The 16,937-nt window shown below is 49.4% G+C and overlaps 1 protein-coding gene across 1 annotated transcript; it reads right to left on the bottom strand.

Annotated features, from left to right (window-relative positions):
* Positions 1 to 668: 668 nt before the first annotated feature.
* Positions 669 to 15,696, bottom strand: LOC129081848 (centromere protein F-like). Its single transcript, XM_054587513.1, has 7 exons — positions 15,584 to 15,696; positions 11,854 to 11,958; positions 8,502 to 8,623; positions 5,216 to 5,507; positions 3,864 to 4,066; positions 2,185 to 2,343; positions 669 to 890 (listed from the first exon to the last, which is right to left on the bottom strand). Exons 3-7 carry the CDS (start codon positions 8,505 to 8,507, stop codon positions 669 to 671), a joined length of 882 nt encoding a protein of 293 aa, XP_054443488.1. The 5' UTR covers positions 8,508 to 8,623; positions 11,854 to 11,958; positions 15,584 to 15,696.
* Positions 15,697 to 16,937: the final 1,241 nt, after the last annotated feature.

Below are 16,937 nucleotides of genomic sequence, written 5' to 3'. Positions count from 1 at the left end.
GACATGGCTAACGCCTGTGCTGATCACCTGAAACCAACAGACCATCAAATGCTATCTGGAATGGCAGCAAAAATATACTTAAATTTTTTTTAAAAAAAGTATTTCACTGCACAATGGGTTACAATTCCTCCAGGAGGCAGAGTCGCTTCCTTCTGGTCCTTCTCGGCATCTTGACCATGGTTTCTAAGGACATCCGGTGAGAGACACAGCAAAGGCACAGACGGCCGAATGGACATGCGAGGCTTCGCCAGACCAAGAGGAGGCCCAATCTGAGGCGCTCCCATTGGAAGTTCGGAGACCTCGCCCCGCCCGACACGCTCTCAGGCCGGCTCACCTCGCCCTGGCGGCTCTCCTCAGGGGCGGCCATCCGCAGCCCCAACCTGTCTGCCGGCGTCTTTCCCCGCTTCCTTCAACGACTCTTCTCCTGGAGTGGCCAAGCCACAGGCTTTCAAGCCAGACAGACAATGGGAAACCATTTCCTTCACAACGGGAGGGCATCAGAGCAAGACACGGGACCTTTTCCCACTCAGAACAACAATCGCAAACAAATCAGGACACACGGCTCAAAGGGAACACACGGGCTGCTGGGTCCCTCCTCCAATCAAAAGCTGAAAGACTGACAGTAGGAAGGGCAACACACAGAGACCTTCTCCTCACACAGCCTTACCCTAGGAGAACTTCCCAAATGATGACACGCGGCTCCTCGTTTCAAATGAGGACACTGGGACGCCTCCGACAAACCCACGTCGATCCATGCACCTTACCTCTTGAAACGCCTTCTCTTTTACCTTCAGTTTCTCTTCCAGAGAACATCTGACACTGTCGGCATCCTGTCGCTGACAGCTCAAATCTTCACTCAGTTTTTTCAGCTTTTCTTCCAGGACACCACACTAACAACAAACAAAAATGTGCATGACAAGACAAACTTGGTCAAGGAAAGAAGCGATATTTCCACCATGAGAGAAATTACTCCCAAATTCTGGTTCAACGTTTCCATTGTGTTCTGACGTTTTCATTCCATAGAAACATCGATTTAAAACGAGGAACGAGAGTGGAAAGTCACAGTAATAATTTGAGGACAGATCAAATTTACCTTTGGGACACAGTAAGAAGAAAGCAAAGGCTTACACCATGTCAATACTTCCTCGTTTGCACTATAAGAAAAAGAAATCGGCGAGTCTCCGGAAAGAGACATCTACACTTTGGCTGCATGGGTCTGCTTGATAGGCAGTGTTGTGGACTTGTGTAATTTAGAGGCTCTAAAATAATAATTGGGTCCCCTTCCTCTCGAGGGCTCGTGTCTTGCAAGCATGATACATTTGGGGAGGGACTGTAAATATCAAAAGGCGTCTTTGCACACTGCTCTCGCTGCGCCATTTTCCATTGCGGGAGGTTCACGGCACTCCAGGGAATATCACCGCTGGTTTTTCGCCGGCCGCCATGAGCGACACCAACACCCTTCCTTCGCCTTCGCGTAGCCAATTTCCCTTCCCATAGCTCTTCCCACGTGAACTCCATCAAAACTGAGGATGCTCTTCTAAAACGGAATTGCAACCAAATAGTCTGAAATCATCAAGCACTGAAACCCGTTCCTCATTCATCCGCACGTGTCTGCATCTCCAAGCGGCACCCACACAACAACTCGGAACGTCCAGGGAGGCGTAAGAACACTTCCCGGGGGTGGGAGAGAACTGCCTGGTCCAAGGAAATTTGCCCCAAGTCGGCACATCTCTCTCCTAAAGCAGCGCCCTGAGATTCCTCATACTCTCACGGAGAACGAAAAAAAGACTGCAAGTTTCACAGACAACTCGGAGGAAAAGAAAACACGATGTAATGCTTTGCAGAAGACCAGTCCAACACCAGTTACTCACCAAGCAAAGATTCAAACAGCACAGCTCGTCATCAGTGACTGAATGGTTTGACAAAGAGCATGTTTTTAAAAACACCTAATTGAAAAAGGACACCGGCGAGCCAATGGTTCCGATCAACCCACTGCCTTGGACAGCAGGACACCTCTGCCATTATCCTTAATGCTCCTGAATGTTGAAACCCCCAAGGAAAAGGATTGCAAGCAATTATTTACAATACATAGGAATTCAGTAAATATTGACGGAAGCCTGCCACAGGTCAAGCACTGTGCTAAGTACTGGGGATACAGCAGTAAGCGAGTCAGATGAAAATCACGTGGACCACAATTGCTGCTCTTTGGCAATCTGTGGGAAAAAACCCAAAGGCGGTAGTGGAGACGAACGGGCCCGCGGCGCCCTCTGCCGGGCCCCCTTCAAACTGCCACCCGGTCCCGTGAAGGATCTCCGAATCAACCGTGTTTTCTGACAGGGAACACTGGGTGAACAAAGAGCTTCGGGATACATTCTGGTTATTTCACTTCAGATGTTTTCAAGTGACATTCTGCTATGGACGCTGCACAGTCGTGGAGGATTAGCTACCCACCAGGTGCCCCGCTGTTCCATCACGTTCCCAAACAGCGTCCGGAGCTCCAGTCCTCGAAAGTACCTAGCGCACGAACCTGACCATCAGCATTCTAGGACTGACGTCACCATTTGTAACATGTGCGTGCGGAACTCCAGGCTTGCTGCAGGCCCACAGCTTTGTTTCCACATGACTTCTACACCCTTGGACCCCACGTGGGCCATAAGCACTTGGAAGACAAGCACACTAGAAACGTCTTCTGAGCACCGAAGAGCACGGTGTGGGTTGGCTGAAATGTGCTCCATTTCATTTCACGGGTAAGTCTCATGGCAGTTCAAGAAAGAGCATGTTCAATGCCTGACTTGATGTCAGCAACACCCAGCACGCATTCCAGCACGAGGCTGACGCCTCGAGAGAAACGACGTCGATCTCCACAACAATCCCATGGCACAGGCCTTATTCACACCATTGAATTGATTGGGGAATGGGGCTCACAAGTGAAGAGCTGCAAAAGCAACAGGACTGGGAGGTGGCAGAGCCACAACTCAAACCCCAGTCTTTCTCACTTCAAACACCAACTCAGACCGCACAAGACGTGACTGCACGCATCAGAGCAGGCCACGGCCCCACCGCCCCTGCACCGCGGCCTCAGCCATCCAGTCAGTATTGGTCCACAAGTTCTCTGGGCGACGAAGCGCTGCACTAGGCGAAGAGCTAAGAAGGAACCCACACGACTACATCCACAAAGTCAAAAATACGTAGACATTTCCCTATCCCTCCCGTCAAGAACAACTCGGAGCCTGCACGTGACACCCAAACACGCATCAGAAAGCTCGAAAAGGAGAGAAGACAGACTGACTGGCCGCTTCGGGGCCCAAGGGGAAAACCGGACTTTGGTGTCAAGAGAACAGCGCTGTCCTCCCAGAACCCGGATCCCCGGCCACACTCTGATCCAGGAATGACCTGGGATCACGACATTCTCAGAGAAAGGAAAACGGAAGGCACCCTGGGGCTTGCAGAACACTCACACGAAGTTCTCTCTCACCAGAAGCAAATGAGGAAAGGAGCACATCTGAAAGGAAACAGGAAGGAAGGGGAAGGCCGGACAGAGCAATTTAACTGGATTCCCTTCTTCAGGTTTCATAACCAGGTTTGACGGTTGAAGCGAACGTTCTAACACTATCTCATATGGTTCCATATACGTGTAGAGAAAATACTTACAATTACATTAAAAAGAGAGTCAGAGACAACATGAGAGCAGAATTAAATGTTCAATAATTCATTCGAGCTGCTAAAATGACAACACCAAAGGATTGTGGTTAAGTGGTGCGTACGTACACTGTAATGTCTAAAGGCTCTACAGAAAAGGACATTGAATAACGCTCCCGCTCAATAACAATGGAATTCCCCACAACCCATGAACCCTCGAGTACCTTGGTGGACGCCTGGGCGCACTGTGCTGTCATTCTCACTAGTGCTTCTCTCCTTTCCGTCGAAACCTTCTCTTTCTCGTCCAATTCCATTTTCGCCTTCTCCAGTTCGAGCTGCAGCTCTTCCCATGTATTCACTTGGCCTTTCGGTTCTTGCTCTTGTCCTTGCGCTCGCAGTTCCAACTCTCCAATCTTGCTCCTTAGCTCTGGAATCACAAAGAAAACCCACCCTGCGATCAACAGGCACTTCTCAAGACCATTTACAGCTCATTCACAAGATAAGATTTCTATTAATCTGCTCTGAAATCTTGGCTCAAATAGAAGTCGATTCGCATTAAACACAGAAGCGACTTTAACTGGACTGAAATTCAATGTTTAGTCTCTATCCTTATTTACCATCCAATGTCCTGCAGAAAGCAGGACAAACACATTTTCTAGATATCACAGAGAAACTTGGGGAAGAAACTGCTGTTCTCAAAATGGGAACATTTTCGCACTGAGCCTGCGAGAAGTGCGCCACATAAAACACCCTCATTGAAATCCACACTGGGTTTTACACATTGGCAGGCTCATAGCACTTTTGTGCCGGCATCACAGCAAGTAAGTGATGACCTGGGAAATCTTCTGCCTCCTATATCCTGGAGTCCCTTTGTCTCCGGGAAAGAGCAAGACAGTGTGAACCTCCTCCACTGCCAAAAGGAACCATACTTGCCTCTCATTGCCCGGCCCCCACCCCGCCCACTACACGCGATATCGGATCCCAGGGCACTGGCAGCGTGACGGCTCTCACCAGTGAACACTGACGGTCATTTTCCATACACCAGAGCACTGGACATCATCATAGCCTGCAGAGTACATTCCAGACCACCGCCGGGTACCCTTGGCTGCCACCTGCAGCCTGGCACAGCGGCCAAGGGTACAGGTTTGCTCCCGCACGGACAAGCTGGCAGAGCAGACAGCAAAGCTGTTCTGAGGACGCATGTCACACCTCTGGCCAAAAGTGGCCACGGCACGGGCTTCTATCCCGCACAACAAAGGAGTCAGAGGAGAGGCGTGGGGAGTGTCCACTGTCACCATCCTACTCCTGCTGCTTCCGGAAGGACAAGACAAAGGCATTCACCCTCCTTTGGGAAGCTTCGGGGTCCCCGCTTCTCCGGACAAACAAAGGGACCCTCCAAACCTGGCACATCTTTTCTCATCATCAAAGAGACAGCATTTCCACATCACCAGCCTGGCACGCGCAACACGGGGGCGGCTACCCAAACCCACGAGCACATTCGAGGAGTCAAGGTGCCTGGCATCGCCTCGCAAATTATCTCAGGAAGATGGACATTTGATTTAGCTCAAAAAAGTACCGTGACGCTGGGCTTTTAGTTGATCCGAAAGACGAGACCCTCTGGAGGTCCCACCGAAGCTGCTGGCAGCATCTCTGTGCCCCGCCTGCAAAGCGGATCTGCTCGCAGTCCCTTCCTCTTCCCCACAAGTGTCAGACGCGGAGAAGCCTCTCCCCAGCAGAGCCTGGACAGCCTCAGAAGAAAGACCACCTGGGGTCTTCTCTCGTGGCCGTGAGAACACAGTCGACGAGGCCTGCTCGCGGGCGACGTCCCGGGGACTCGTCATCTCTTCGGGAACGACCTGGCCCGCTTTCTGGAAAGACAGAAACTCTTTAGAGCCCCTCAGAAATCATCACTTTCAAGACTCTTCTCAAGGAGAACAGAAAGCCGTGCCAGCAGGTTAGCATGGCCACTTGGGTCCCGGGAAAGGACGGTCCCCAAGCCACAGGAACTCCTCAGTCCCAAGACCCGGGAACACTTTCTTATGGTCGCACTTCAGCGGTGAAGGGTTGAGCCAGTGCTGCTGAGGCCCAAGCCATTCCACGGCGGCTCCGTTCTGCTATTCCCGCCGCATCCCTCAAGTACTCCATTAAACACGGCAGTGCCCTTGGAATAATGACATTTCATTTTCCTTGGCCTGCACTTGGTCACCACCAACAACCCCACCCTCCGTGGCTTGGCACAAAGACCCTCAAAGTTCAACATTAGCCCTGGCTGGTGTGGCTCACGGGACTCAGTGCCAGCCCGACAATCGAAAGGTCACTGGGTGCATTCCCACCCAGGGCACGTGCCCGGCTGGCAGGCAGGCGAGAGGCAACCGATCGCTGCGTGTCTCACGCTTCTAGCTTTCCCTCCCTCTCTTTCTCCCTTCCTTTCTCTCTCTCTCAAAGGAAATACATGAAATCTTTCAAAAGATTTTTTCACCTAATGGGAACCTGATGAACTCCTTTACGAATCTCACTGTCCACGAGAACACGCCCCCGCCCCCAAATGTCCTACAAGGTACTTTATGTTCTGGAATAGACACTTGGGGATTTTTCAAATGCCTTGAACCCTTCTTTTTGTCTTCCCGCCTCCATTCTGACAAGCAAAGCCACGGCTGGAGACGCTCCGCTGCACTCTTCGTCCAAGCGCTTTTCCCGCCACGGGGACGGGTGCAATGCCCACGCACTCACGTGCCGCCACTCCGTGACCCTGGAAGCCAATGTCAGGGGCAGGACTGGTGCACATGCCCGGAGTGGACAGCAAAGCACAAGACGTTTCCAGGATGAGCTACAGAATTATTCATTCATTTCCGCTCATCTTGAGAGGCAATGCCTTTGTCATCTAAGAAAACCCTGGGGAGTCCGAACGGCGGTGAAAAGCACAAAAGGAATGAAAATGGTTACATCTCTGATACGGGCTTTTGGGCCTCCACATTTAAGGTATCTCCTTAGAGACTCGGCCTCCTGCTGTTTGTGAAACTCTGCCATCTTACCAACTTCTTCTTGTGCGGAAATACACTGGCAATGTGCCCACATGGACTTTTCTTTTTTTAACAAATAATATCATGTGAGCAAAAATGGAAAGGAAAATACCACAGGCACCAGGCATTTTCAGAGTCAGTCCCTCAGCCAGAAGGAGAGGTTTCTCAAACACGCACTGTGTGTATTTTGTCGACCTGAAGCAAATGTCTTCACCCACCTCTCTCTGCCCATGGGAACGCATCTAAATGAACTGCACAACCCCTGTCAGCAACTGACTTCATACAACTGGGGAGATGACTGAAAACACCCTCCTCGGAAATGAACGTTTCATGAAGTCGGACCCTCACGCCCCGTGCCCACGGCAGCCATCCCCACAATCCCTCAGGAACACGGCACACGGAGCAGGTTCCTCCAGGCGCCACAGCCAGTGTCAGGAAGGCGTCCGTGCCCACCCTCTCCACCCCTGTTCCTTCTCCTCGGATCTTAACAGGCACATCGAGGGATGCCTGCCGTTTCCATGGAATTCGGTGAAATCTGAACACGGAGGGAGACAGTATTCTCCCCATTCTCTTTCATTCACTCTTTACCTATTTCGAAACTTACAAACTATCATCGCTGCCCTGGCCAGGTGGCTCACTGCTTGGGAGCGTCGTCCCGTTCACCAAAAGGTTGCGGGGTCAGTTCCCGGGCAGGGCACATACCTGGGTTGCGGGTTCCATCCCGCTCGAGGTTTAAATGGGAGGGCAACCCATCAGGGAGGGAGGAAGGAAGGGAAAGGGAGAAGGAAGAGAGAAAAAAAGGGGGAGAGGAAGGGAGGGAGGCAGGGGGGAAGGGAGCGAGGGAAGGGAAGGAGGGGGGAAGGGAGGGGCGAAGGGAGGGAGGGAGGAAGAGAAGGAAGGGAGGGAGGAAGAAACATCATGACCAATGAGAACATTCATATTCTCAATGGAATGAAAATGCACCAGTTCTATGGGAAGCACAATTCCCTGGAACCCTCTTCTAGCCTATAGACAAGCACTTTCTCAACTGCACGCTGCTATAAGGCCCACAATTTACTTATTTTTGCCTGCAATGCTTTCACCTCTGCCTCTACTCTTTTGCGTTCTTCAACTTCGTCATTATGTTTTTCTTTTACATCTTCGTATTTTGAACCTAAACACAGACAAGGAGATACAGGTTTACTTTGATCGTTGGCTTGGGGAAGGAACTCACAGATCAAGAATTACAATAGGTACTTCAGAAACCAGTCTCTTTCTACACCAGAAGGAACATTTCATTTAGGACAACAGAGAGCAGTCAAATGATTCCAATATCAGCATCCATGGAAACACAGGCGGTTTCGACAGTCTGAAATGGAATGATTTCTGAAACACACCACAGAGGCATAAAGGGAAAAGTACAAGCTGCCCAGGGAGTCTGCGCATGTGAACGTGTTTCCGCAGACATTTAGAAAGGGCTGGCAAGAGTGAAGACACCGAAGGCATCAAGGTCCCTGAATGTGGATATGAGACACTCATGTGGGGATGCATTTTCTTGGGCCATGAGCTAACTCTCGGAAGATTTACTGGAACTACAGTTAAAGCTTGGTGGAATTTCTAAAAGGGAGCCAAAACAAAAACAAAAACAAAAAAAATAAACTATCTGAAAAGTATAAGGACTTACTAACACTATGGCTCAAAGAGTTCAACAGATACACAAATATATATGTTAGAGCAAGTAGTTGCACTGTTTAAGTGCCTAGATTAGGAAATGAATTTCAAGGTGAACCGCTTCATTGCTTTGACAGAAAGGACTGGAATCTCATTCAAAGAGCTATTTCTATGGAAGGGAAAACTCCTTACCGCCATAAGACCAAAATGGTTTCATCAGAATTGTAAAAAGTTTCCGGAGTAGACTGCATGGATTCAGAGAGGCATGTGCAGACGGTGCAGCTTCCTCTCTTCTTTCAAGTCTACACTTACGCCTGTAGGAAAAGGACACAAGAGGATGCCAAATCAACGCAAAAGCCACACGATAGACACACCCTACTGTTCCCACAGAGGAACAAGCTCATCAAAGTCACCCTGTGAAAATCCTTACCGCTTCACTTACCCAAAAGACACGTGACGCACATACACTCAGAGACCTGTCTTCAAAGGAACTTGGTCGCGTTCGGGAAACAGAAATAAACCAATACTTACAACGTCACAAGGTTACAATAAACATCTCTCAGGACTTCAATAGCACAAGAAAGAGTAGGGAGGTTGGGGCTAGTTTCCAAGGAAATTGGATGGCATTATTTAAACAGGTATAAAAGTCAAGTTAACGGCACACACGGATACACGGCTGAAAACAGTTACAAAGAGATGGGGGATATAAACGATACAGTGTGCATTGGTACAGAATACGCCTGCCATCTAACTTCTGAACACCTTTCTGAATCAAACAACCTAAAGGAAGACTCAATTCTTGCCTCTATCGCCCGATTTTACCTTCGCACAGAAATACAATGAGCACCCTACGAGGACGGCTGATGCGCACCGTTCCCTTGGCCGGGGACGCGGCCCTCAAAGCACACAGTGAACTGGACACACAGTGAACACAGCGCCGGAGGGCCCTCGCTCCCCCTGCCTCGTCTCGGAAGAAGCAACGCCACGGCTGACGATGACCACTCAGCACACCAATCTGTCACATCCACGCTCACGGTACGTGGCGGCCCTGCCCAGGAACAATGTTTGATTATGATGAAAAGAGGAACGAAAAATACGGGAATTTCATCTTCAGGTTTAAGTCAATGTTTTCAGAATACTGGCATTTCAGCGTGTGAGGAATGCAACTCTTTGTTTTCTCTTTCTCTCTGTACTGACTCTTCAGACTTCAGTGCACATCTCAATTGCCACTAGCCGCATTTCATGGGCTCAACGGCCACCTGGAGCCAGCGGCTACGACACTGGACAGCGCAGGTCTAAAGGCTGCCCCACCGGTCACAAGCCTGGGGATTCTGCAGGTGAATTTGGAAGGGCCTTGCAAAATCGCTGTTTCTTCTCTCTCTCCAATTCACCTCTTAGCCCCACTTTCCCTATCTTTTCATGAAGAAGAGGAAAAGTTCGTTTCTTTTCAATATAAGGAAAAGGATACACTGCTATTGTTTTTTAGAAACACTGGTTTCTCCTTTCTCTCAGGGACAACAACACGCACCACTACCATGGAGCTCTGGTCCACTAGCTTTAATGCAGGAAGCTGCCAAAAGGAAACAGCTGTGGAACCTTTCAAAGGGTTCAACCGAACTTGTTCCACACTTTCCTCAAACATAATCAGGGGCCGCTCATGGGGAAAGCAGGTTCCTGCCCTGCACTTGAAGGATATTGGTGAGCATTTCAAAACTACACTCAATACTTCTTCTCGTGTAGTATTTATACGCTTGAACACTTCTCATACTAAGGAAAACTAGACCCATCAGAGTTCTTGCAGTCTACTTCATAGAGCCTACAATCTTTTATAAACACCTATGTCCACATCACAGAAACTAAGACTATTTGAAACTCAATGCGCTACACGGCTCTCCTAACCCCATGACAACGGTGACAGCTAATAACAATGGAAAACAACGATTATAAGACCGCTAACATTTCACACGTGCTCTGTGTCGTGGACAACCCTGGGCAATGCAGACCCACCAAAGGATTGCTAACATACGGCACTCTGCAGTGAAAAATACAAACTCATACACAGGCATCCTGAACCTAAATGTTCAAAATAGAAACCTCTTTGTCTAAATTATTAAAACCCCTGTCTCCAAAGCCCGCGGCCTAAACATGCTTTCCATTCAAATGACTATCCCGGCACACGGAGGTGAGCTCCCTCCTTCCCTAGCAATTGCTCTTCAAAAGGAATGCCTGTCCCTCACTCACTCCTTCCGCAAGAGCTGCAGGGCCTACAATCGCCAGCTGCTGAGGATACGCTGACCAACAAGACAGACAAGACCCCTGCTCTCATGGAATTTGCCACGGCAGACAACAACCGAGAAAACCAAAAACTCGATGAGATAGAAGTTTATTCTTAACATGCAATTTACACAGAGCCACCTTCCCACAGGAATAAGAAACAAAACCAGAAGAAGATCTCTGAGCCGAAGAAAGCATCAACTAAAGGCAATGTGGAATCCTGGGTCAGGCCCTGAAACAGAAAAAAGACATCACAGGAAAAGCTATTCAAATCCTCTTAAAGTCTGTCCTTAACAGCGCTGAATCAAGTGCTTCCTTCAGGCTCCCTCATTGTACTTTGCATTGATAAGATGCTAACAGCTGTTTCTGGATCTCTCCCATTATTTCAAGTATTCCTGTTGAAATGTCTCGCTGTGCATTTGCAGACTCAACACTGTGACACTTTCCTAAAGTACCTTTTGCTTTTAGCTTCTACCATTCCTCGTTATTTGGACAAAATTCCACTACCACAACAAGAAGATACCGTTCTTCCACGAGCAGTGTTTCTGCCCCACTAAAGTTCTTTTGATAATGCCTCTGGGAGTTGGTCAGTGGAAAAGAAGGAAGAAGCACTTGTTTTACTGCTCACACAGGACCCCGAAATTCACAAATCTGCTATGTACCGCTTCAGCTCCCTCTCAGGTAGAAATCTCAAGAGGACACTCTTCTTCACTTGGCTTCCCTCCCCCGCCCTCCTAGCTTAGATCCCTCCGCCCCGGACTCTAACCGCTCTCTTCCCAATATCCTCACCCTTTCCATGTCTCCTGCCCCATCACCCTGGCCAAAAGCCAATCCTAAATCATTCCTCCTCTTCACCTTTTCAGCATTTACGTCCCATAGGCTAAGGGGGGGAATAGAAAACAATTCATACAGCTTTAGGGATTGGACCCGCTATCCATTCCTTCCGGGTCTCCCACCTCAGCCGGGTTGAGGATGGTGTGGGGACTATTTATTACTGTAGCACATGGTAACAGAGCGTCCGCTTCGGGAAACGGAATAAACGTGGACTGAATGAACGAAAGAAGGGAGCAACCACTGAACCAACTTGTACAATATTGAGTTCTGCAATGAGAGGACTCAAGTATGTAAGAGTCCATTTTCTTTCGATCATTGTTTTTACCACTGGAAACAAAGATATCGCCGTGTATGGTAATCACCTCACTAAAGGAAAAGATATATGCGTCTGATGAGCACACACAACAAACACATAAACACCATTCCAAAAAAGTACCTTGGAAGTTCCTGTTCCCGTTTCTCCACTGGCTTTTCTGTTGAACTCAGTCGTCCTTCGTGGAACTTCACTTCGGACTCCATGACTTACTTCGTCACAAAATGCCTTAGGAAAGACGCGAGGATGAATGGCAAGTTGCATGCTTTGCCATTTCAAACCCGAAGATACATCTAGACAGAAGCGGTAAAGGCTACGACTTGATTCGAGCTTATTTGGACCACAGCATCTGATTAAGGCATCGAGAATCTGTACGAGGCCATTGAGGACAAAGACCCAAAACATATCTAAACCTCAAAGGTAAGACGGAAGGGGCAAAGCAAAGGTGGGGGCGTGGGGAAGCAAAGTCCTGGAGGTCCCCATTCCTGCACAGAGGGTTTCCAGGCCCTTCCTCCTGCCCGGAAAGTGCTCCTCCTGCCTCACATACACACAGGACACTATCCATGCCCGAATCACCAACCCCGGTCAGTGTCCCAGGCTGCTCGCATGTGAACTGCGACTCCTCTGGCCCCCACACTCCAGGCCCGTTTTTACACTTTCCCTTTATCAGAATATCCCTTCTCCACCCAGAATCCCCAGCTCCCGCCTACAGCACCACCGCTGAGCCTGACAATGAAAACTGCCCGCTCCTCTAGAACAAGCTCAAGGATAAGATTCGGGGCACCTACGCCTGCATCCTCATAGCACAGCAGAGGCAGGCGCACAGGTGCGTCCCAATTAATGAAGGGAAAGGCAACAGAGAAATGCTCTCACCACTCACCACGAGCACACCAACCGGCCCTCGCCTGGACCAAAACCCAAGCTCGTATGGCCTCCGAGCACAAAGGACCCACTTCCATGGACCAAACAGGAGCCACTGCAGCCTATGGGAAGTTACTATTGATCTCCAGTTCTTCTCCCTTCCGAGCGGGAAACGGATTCCCAGCATTCGGGCTCATGATCCATCCGGGCTCAGGACAGGAGTGCCAGCACAGCTTACCTGGGACCTACCTCTCCAGTTAGGTCAGAGGGGAGGGGGCGCTCTGCTGCACCCTCAGGGCCCGGTCGGGCACTCCCACAGGCATGCCCTGCCGCTATCCTGGGGCACATTTCCGGCATCACCCCCACGCCCGCAGCCCTCTCAGGACCCAAGGACACTCACCTGGCCACGCCAAAACGAAACACACCCTTCAGTGGATCCTAACCCGCGCAGCCGCCACCACTTCCATCTCCTTTTCCAACTCCCACTACCGGTCTCCACCAAAGTGGCTTCCAAACTCTGCGGTTGCTATAGCAACGGTCAGCCAATCCGCTTCCAGCTAGCCTGCAGCTACCTCTGATTGGTCACTGAAAGGGATTTAAAAAGAAACCCCTCACCACCTCAGCTGGCGGGGGAGGGGCGGTGGCTGAGCCCAGGTCCCATGCTGGAAAGATAGGAGTCTAGAATATTGTAGCATATCAGGGAACCAAGGAGCTAGCAAAGACTACAAGGCTCAGAGCAAAAGCAAGAAGGAAATCAACTCAGGAGGCTCCCACTAAGGCAACTAGGAACATCTGGTCTTTGAGGACAAGAAAAATTACCCTGCCCCGAAACGGAATGAGTATATTTCAGTCTGTAGATCACTAAAAACACTTTTGAAAAAAATTTCCTTGTTCATCTCTGGAAAATGTTAGGGAGCCAATACTACTTTCAAAACCGGAAAAGTAAAGGGAAAGCGTTACGCAATTATTCTGCCTTCCCTCCCTACAAGTCTGTACAGCTGAGCGTAAACAGACACTGAACGACGGCAACGTTCTCTCGGCAGAAGTCTGGCCAAATGACGCAGGAGCCTTAGGCTATGCCTATTTGGTAAACCTTTGAGTTCATGAATCCAGGGCTAGGCAATCATCATCAAGAGCTGGGAACATAACAGAGACAGGAACACTCTGCTCTATCAGCACACATAGAGTGTTCTGGGGGGAAACAGGTATGCACATCGCATGGATTCTGAGTCACAGCAGGTCTCTAGACGTCCCTGACAATTTACGGCAACTGTAGAAAACTGAAACCCCCTGTTCAGCTAGAGGACGCCACACAAGCGCGACTCAGTAAAATCCAGGATCTCGAAGACCGAAAGAAGCAAACAAGCCGATTTCTCCTACCTAATAATAACAATAACAACAATCATAATAAATATGCGTCAGGGACTCTTAAAAAATGCATGAAAAATAAAGAGAGTTGGAACAGAAACGTATCGATCAGATCTGACCCACAGAACTCTCTTCAAGGACACAAACGTTCTGTGCTGTTCAATACAGGAGCCCCTACCCTCATGGAGCCACTAAGCACTTGAGATGTAGGCACTGGGTCTGAATATCAGAATATGGCACTTCAATTCATTTCAATGGAAGGAGCTACATGTGGCCAGCGCTTATCGGAATGGCTCCTGACTCTAAGATCAACGGACGACTAAGGGGCTGCTCCTCATTCACAATGTATCATTTCATGAAGGTTGTTTGGGCCCCTATTCAAGCTAATACATCTTTTCTTGGAAAGCATCAAAGAATACACTAAGTAGGGAAGTGTGAACCCTGTCAGATATGTAATAATATTGAGCGATTACTAGTACCATTTTTATGGGTGATGGGGCAGAGGCTATCCTTGAGAAATATTTACGGGTAAAATGATGTAACCTCTCAAATTTCCTTCTAAATAATCAGGGGCGATGAAACAAGATTGGGCGCTGTACTGAGAAGGGATCAAGCTGCCTGATGCGTAAACGGGAGTGTGAACACAGGCCCTTTTGTTTTGTAGGCCTTCAACAGATTCCATAATCCCAACGGCGAGGGGGCGTTGCGGGAGAGGACACTTAACCTGCATGCAAGGCCGGCATCTGCTTTTTTCTGTCCCCAGGAAGAATACTGGAAACATACAAGAAGTTCAGAGAGTTGGTTGGGAATATTTTCCCGGTTACTCTCCTTCAAGGCAGGGAAACTGTCCTTTCCTACGGCACATACCGTGGTATGCACTCAAGCAGGACCATCTGTTGGCCAGGCGCGTGCTTTCTGGCTACCGTACCGGACTTTTTCTTTGACGCCATTTGACTGCACCCTTCCAAGCGGATAGAGCACAAAGTGAAAGCAATACCTCATTTGGACTTCCAGCTCCGCTTCACAATTTGAAGAGAGAACACTACAGTGTATTTGTTTTCAGTCCACATTTAGGGATATGCTAGGTCAAAACTAGACTCTCCCAGAAGCTATCCATGTCAAAATCCTGGAACCTGTCATCTTATCTTATTTAGGAAAAAGCCCATGCAAGGTCCCTAAGATCCCAAGACGAAATCATCTTCAATCGTCTAGGTGGCCCTCCATCCAGCAGCAAATGTCCCTAGATGCACGCGGGAGGACAGACAGACGGAGAAGAAGGCAAAGTGAAAAGGCAGAGCTTGGAGTAAAGCGGCCACAAGCTAAGCAAGCAGCAACCGCTACAGGCACGAACAGCAGATTCTCCCCCCACGGTTCTAGGCTTGCGGCCCTGCCAACACCTTCACTTCAGGCTCTAGCCTCCAGAACTGTGGACCAAATAAATTTCTCACAGTTGAAGTCACTCAATTGGTGGCAACTTGTTACAGCAGCGACAGAAAACGAAGGAGGGAGTAACTACTCTTTCAGTAATGACTACCACAGGCATGCTCTTCCAGTGTCCTCGGGCGGAAAGCCAGCGCCTCTCCCACGCCAGACGCGGTACCCGGGACCCACGCAGGATGCTCACCTTGCCAGCCGAAAGCGAAACACACCCCTCAAAGGGGCCTATTCCGTGCAGCCTCCAAGAAATGGAGCCTCTTTCCCAGCTCACACTGTCAGCAGCCACCACGCCTTTGCCGCTAGCTACTGGTCTCCACCAAAGGGGCTTCCGAAGCTCTTCTGGTTGCTATGAGCGACGGTCAGCCAATCCGCTTCCAGCACCGGTAGGGCCGCCTCTGATTGGTCACTGCAAATGGCTTTAAAAATCAACCCCTCAGCAGGTCAGGGATGGCGGACTAGAACAGTGATTTTTCTGTTGGGGGGGGCAGGGCGGAGACCACGTGCTTTGCTTGCAGGAGGTGTGGAACCCCTTTTCCTGCAGTTACCCTGCAGCTGGGCCCTCCATTCCGATGGTGTGGTCTATTGCCAGCAGCCATCTGGAGTGCGCTCTCTGCTGAAAACACTCGCTATTGTGATCAAACCTTTGTCCTTGGTACCATTGGCAAATATGTTTTCCCGGACGGTTGCTTCCCTTTTCATTGTGCTCATGTTTCGTTTAGCGGAGCAGAAGCTTCAGATTTGGATGAAGCCCCGTTTGTTTTCTCTTTCCTTTCTGTCCCTTGCTCCGCGGGACAAAACGGTCTATATATTGCTCCATAGCGTATCTGAGACTTTCCTGCCTATGTTCTCCTCTACGACATTTATGGTGTCACGGCTTATTTTGAAGTCTTTTACCCGCCTTCGGGTGATTTTTCTGTACGGTGGAAGTGGGTGGTTATTTCAGTTTTTCCCATGTTCCTCCCCGGCCCTCCCAACGCCGGTTATGGAAGAGGCCATATTTACTCCATATTATGCTCCTGCCCCCTTGGTCGAATCTTAACTGACCATGGACACATCGGTTTCTTTCCGGGCTCTCTATTCTCTTCCACCCATCTATGTGTGTCTTCTTACGCCAGCACCAGACTGCTGGGATTACAGGGGCCTTGTACTAGAGTTTGAGGACAGGTGCTGTGGTACCTCCTACTTTGTTCTTCTTTCTCAAAATTGATGCAGCTGTTCAGCGCCGTTCAGGGTTCCATGATATTTTTGAAATGTTTAAGTCCGTGAAATATGTCATTGGTATTTTAATAGGGACTGCATGGAATCTCTACATTGCTTTGGGCAGTATGGGCATCTTGATGATGATGACTCTTGTAATCCATGCACACGGTACATGATTCCGTTTATTTCTGCCTTCCTCAATCTCATTCTTCACAGTTGTGTTGTTTTCTGAGTACGTTCCGTGACCCCCTTGGTTAAGTTTATTCCTACGGACTTTCCTTTTCTTATTGCTACGGCCGATGGGATTCTTTCCCTGACTTCTGATTCTGACCTTTCCTCGT

The sequence above is a fragment of the Pteronotus mesoamericanus genome, unplaced genomic scaffold, assembly GCF_021234165.1.
Source record: "Pteronotus mesoamericanus isolate MK-2021 breed Mesoamerican mustached bat unplaced genomic scaffold, CSHL_Meso_final scaffold_1186, whole genome shotgun sequence".
Taxonomy (NCBI): Eukaryota; Metazoa; Chordata; class Mammalia; order Chiroptera; family Mormoopidae; genus Pteronotus; species Pteronotus mesoamericanus.
The sequence above is the reverse complement of the archived record's forward strand: the minus strand, read 5'-3'. Positions and strand labels throughout refer to the sequence as shown.

What these genes read in the sequence shown, in the direction of transcription:
- LOC129081848 (XM_054587513.1), bottom strand. An exon ending in ACTAAAAGCCCAGCGTCACG is followed by an intron (nt 4,067 to 5,215) that starts GTACTTTTTTGA and finishes TTGTGATTCCAG; the next exon opens with AGCTAAGGAGCAAGATTGGA. An exon ending in GCGCCCAGGCGTCCACCAAG is followed by an intron (nt 2,344 to 3,863) that starts GTACTCGAGGGT and finishes TTGTTCACCCAG; the next exon opens with TGTTCCCTGTCAGAAAACAC.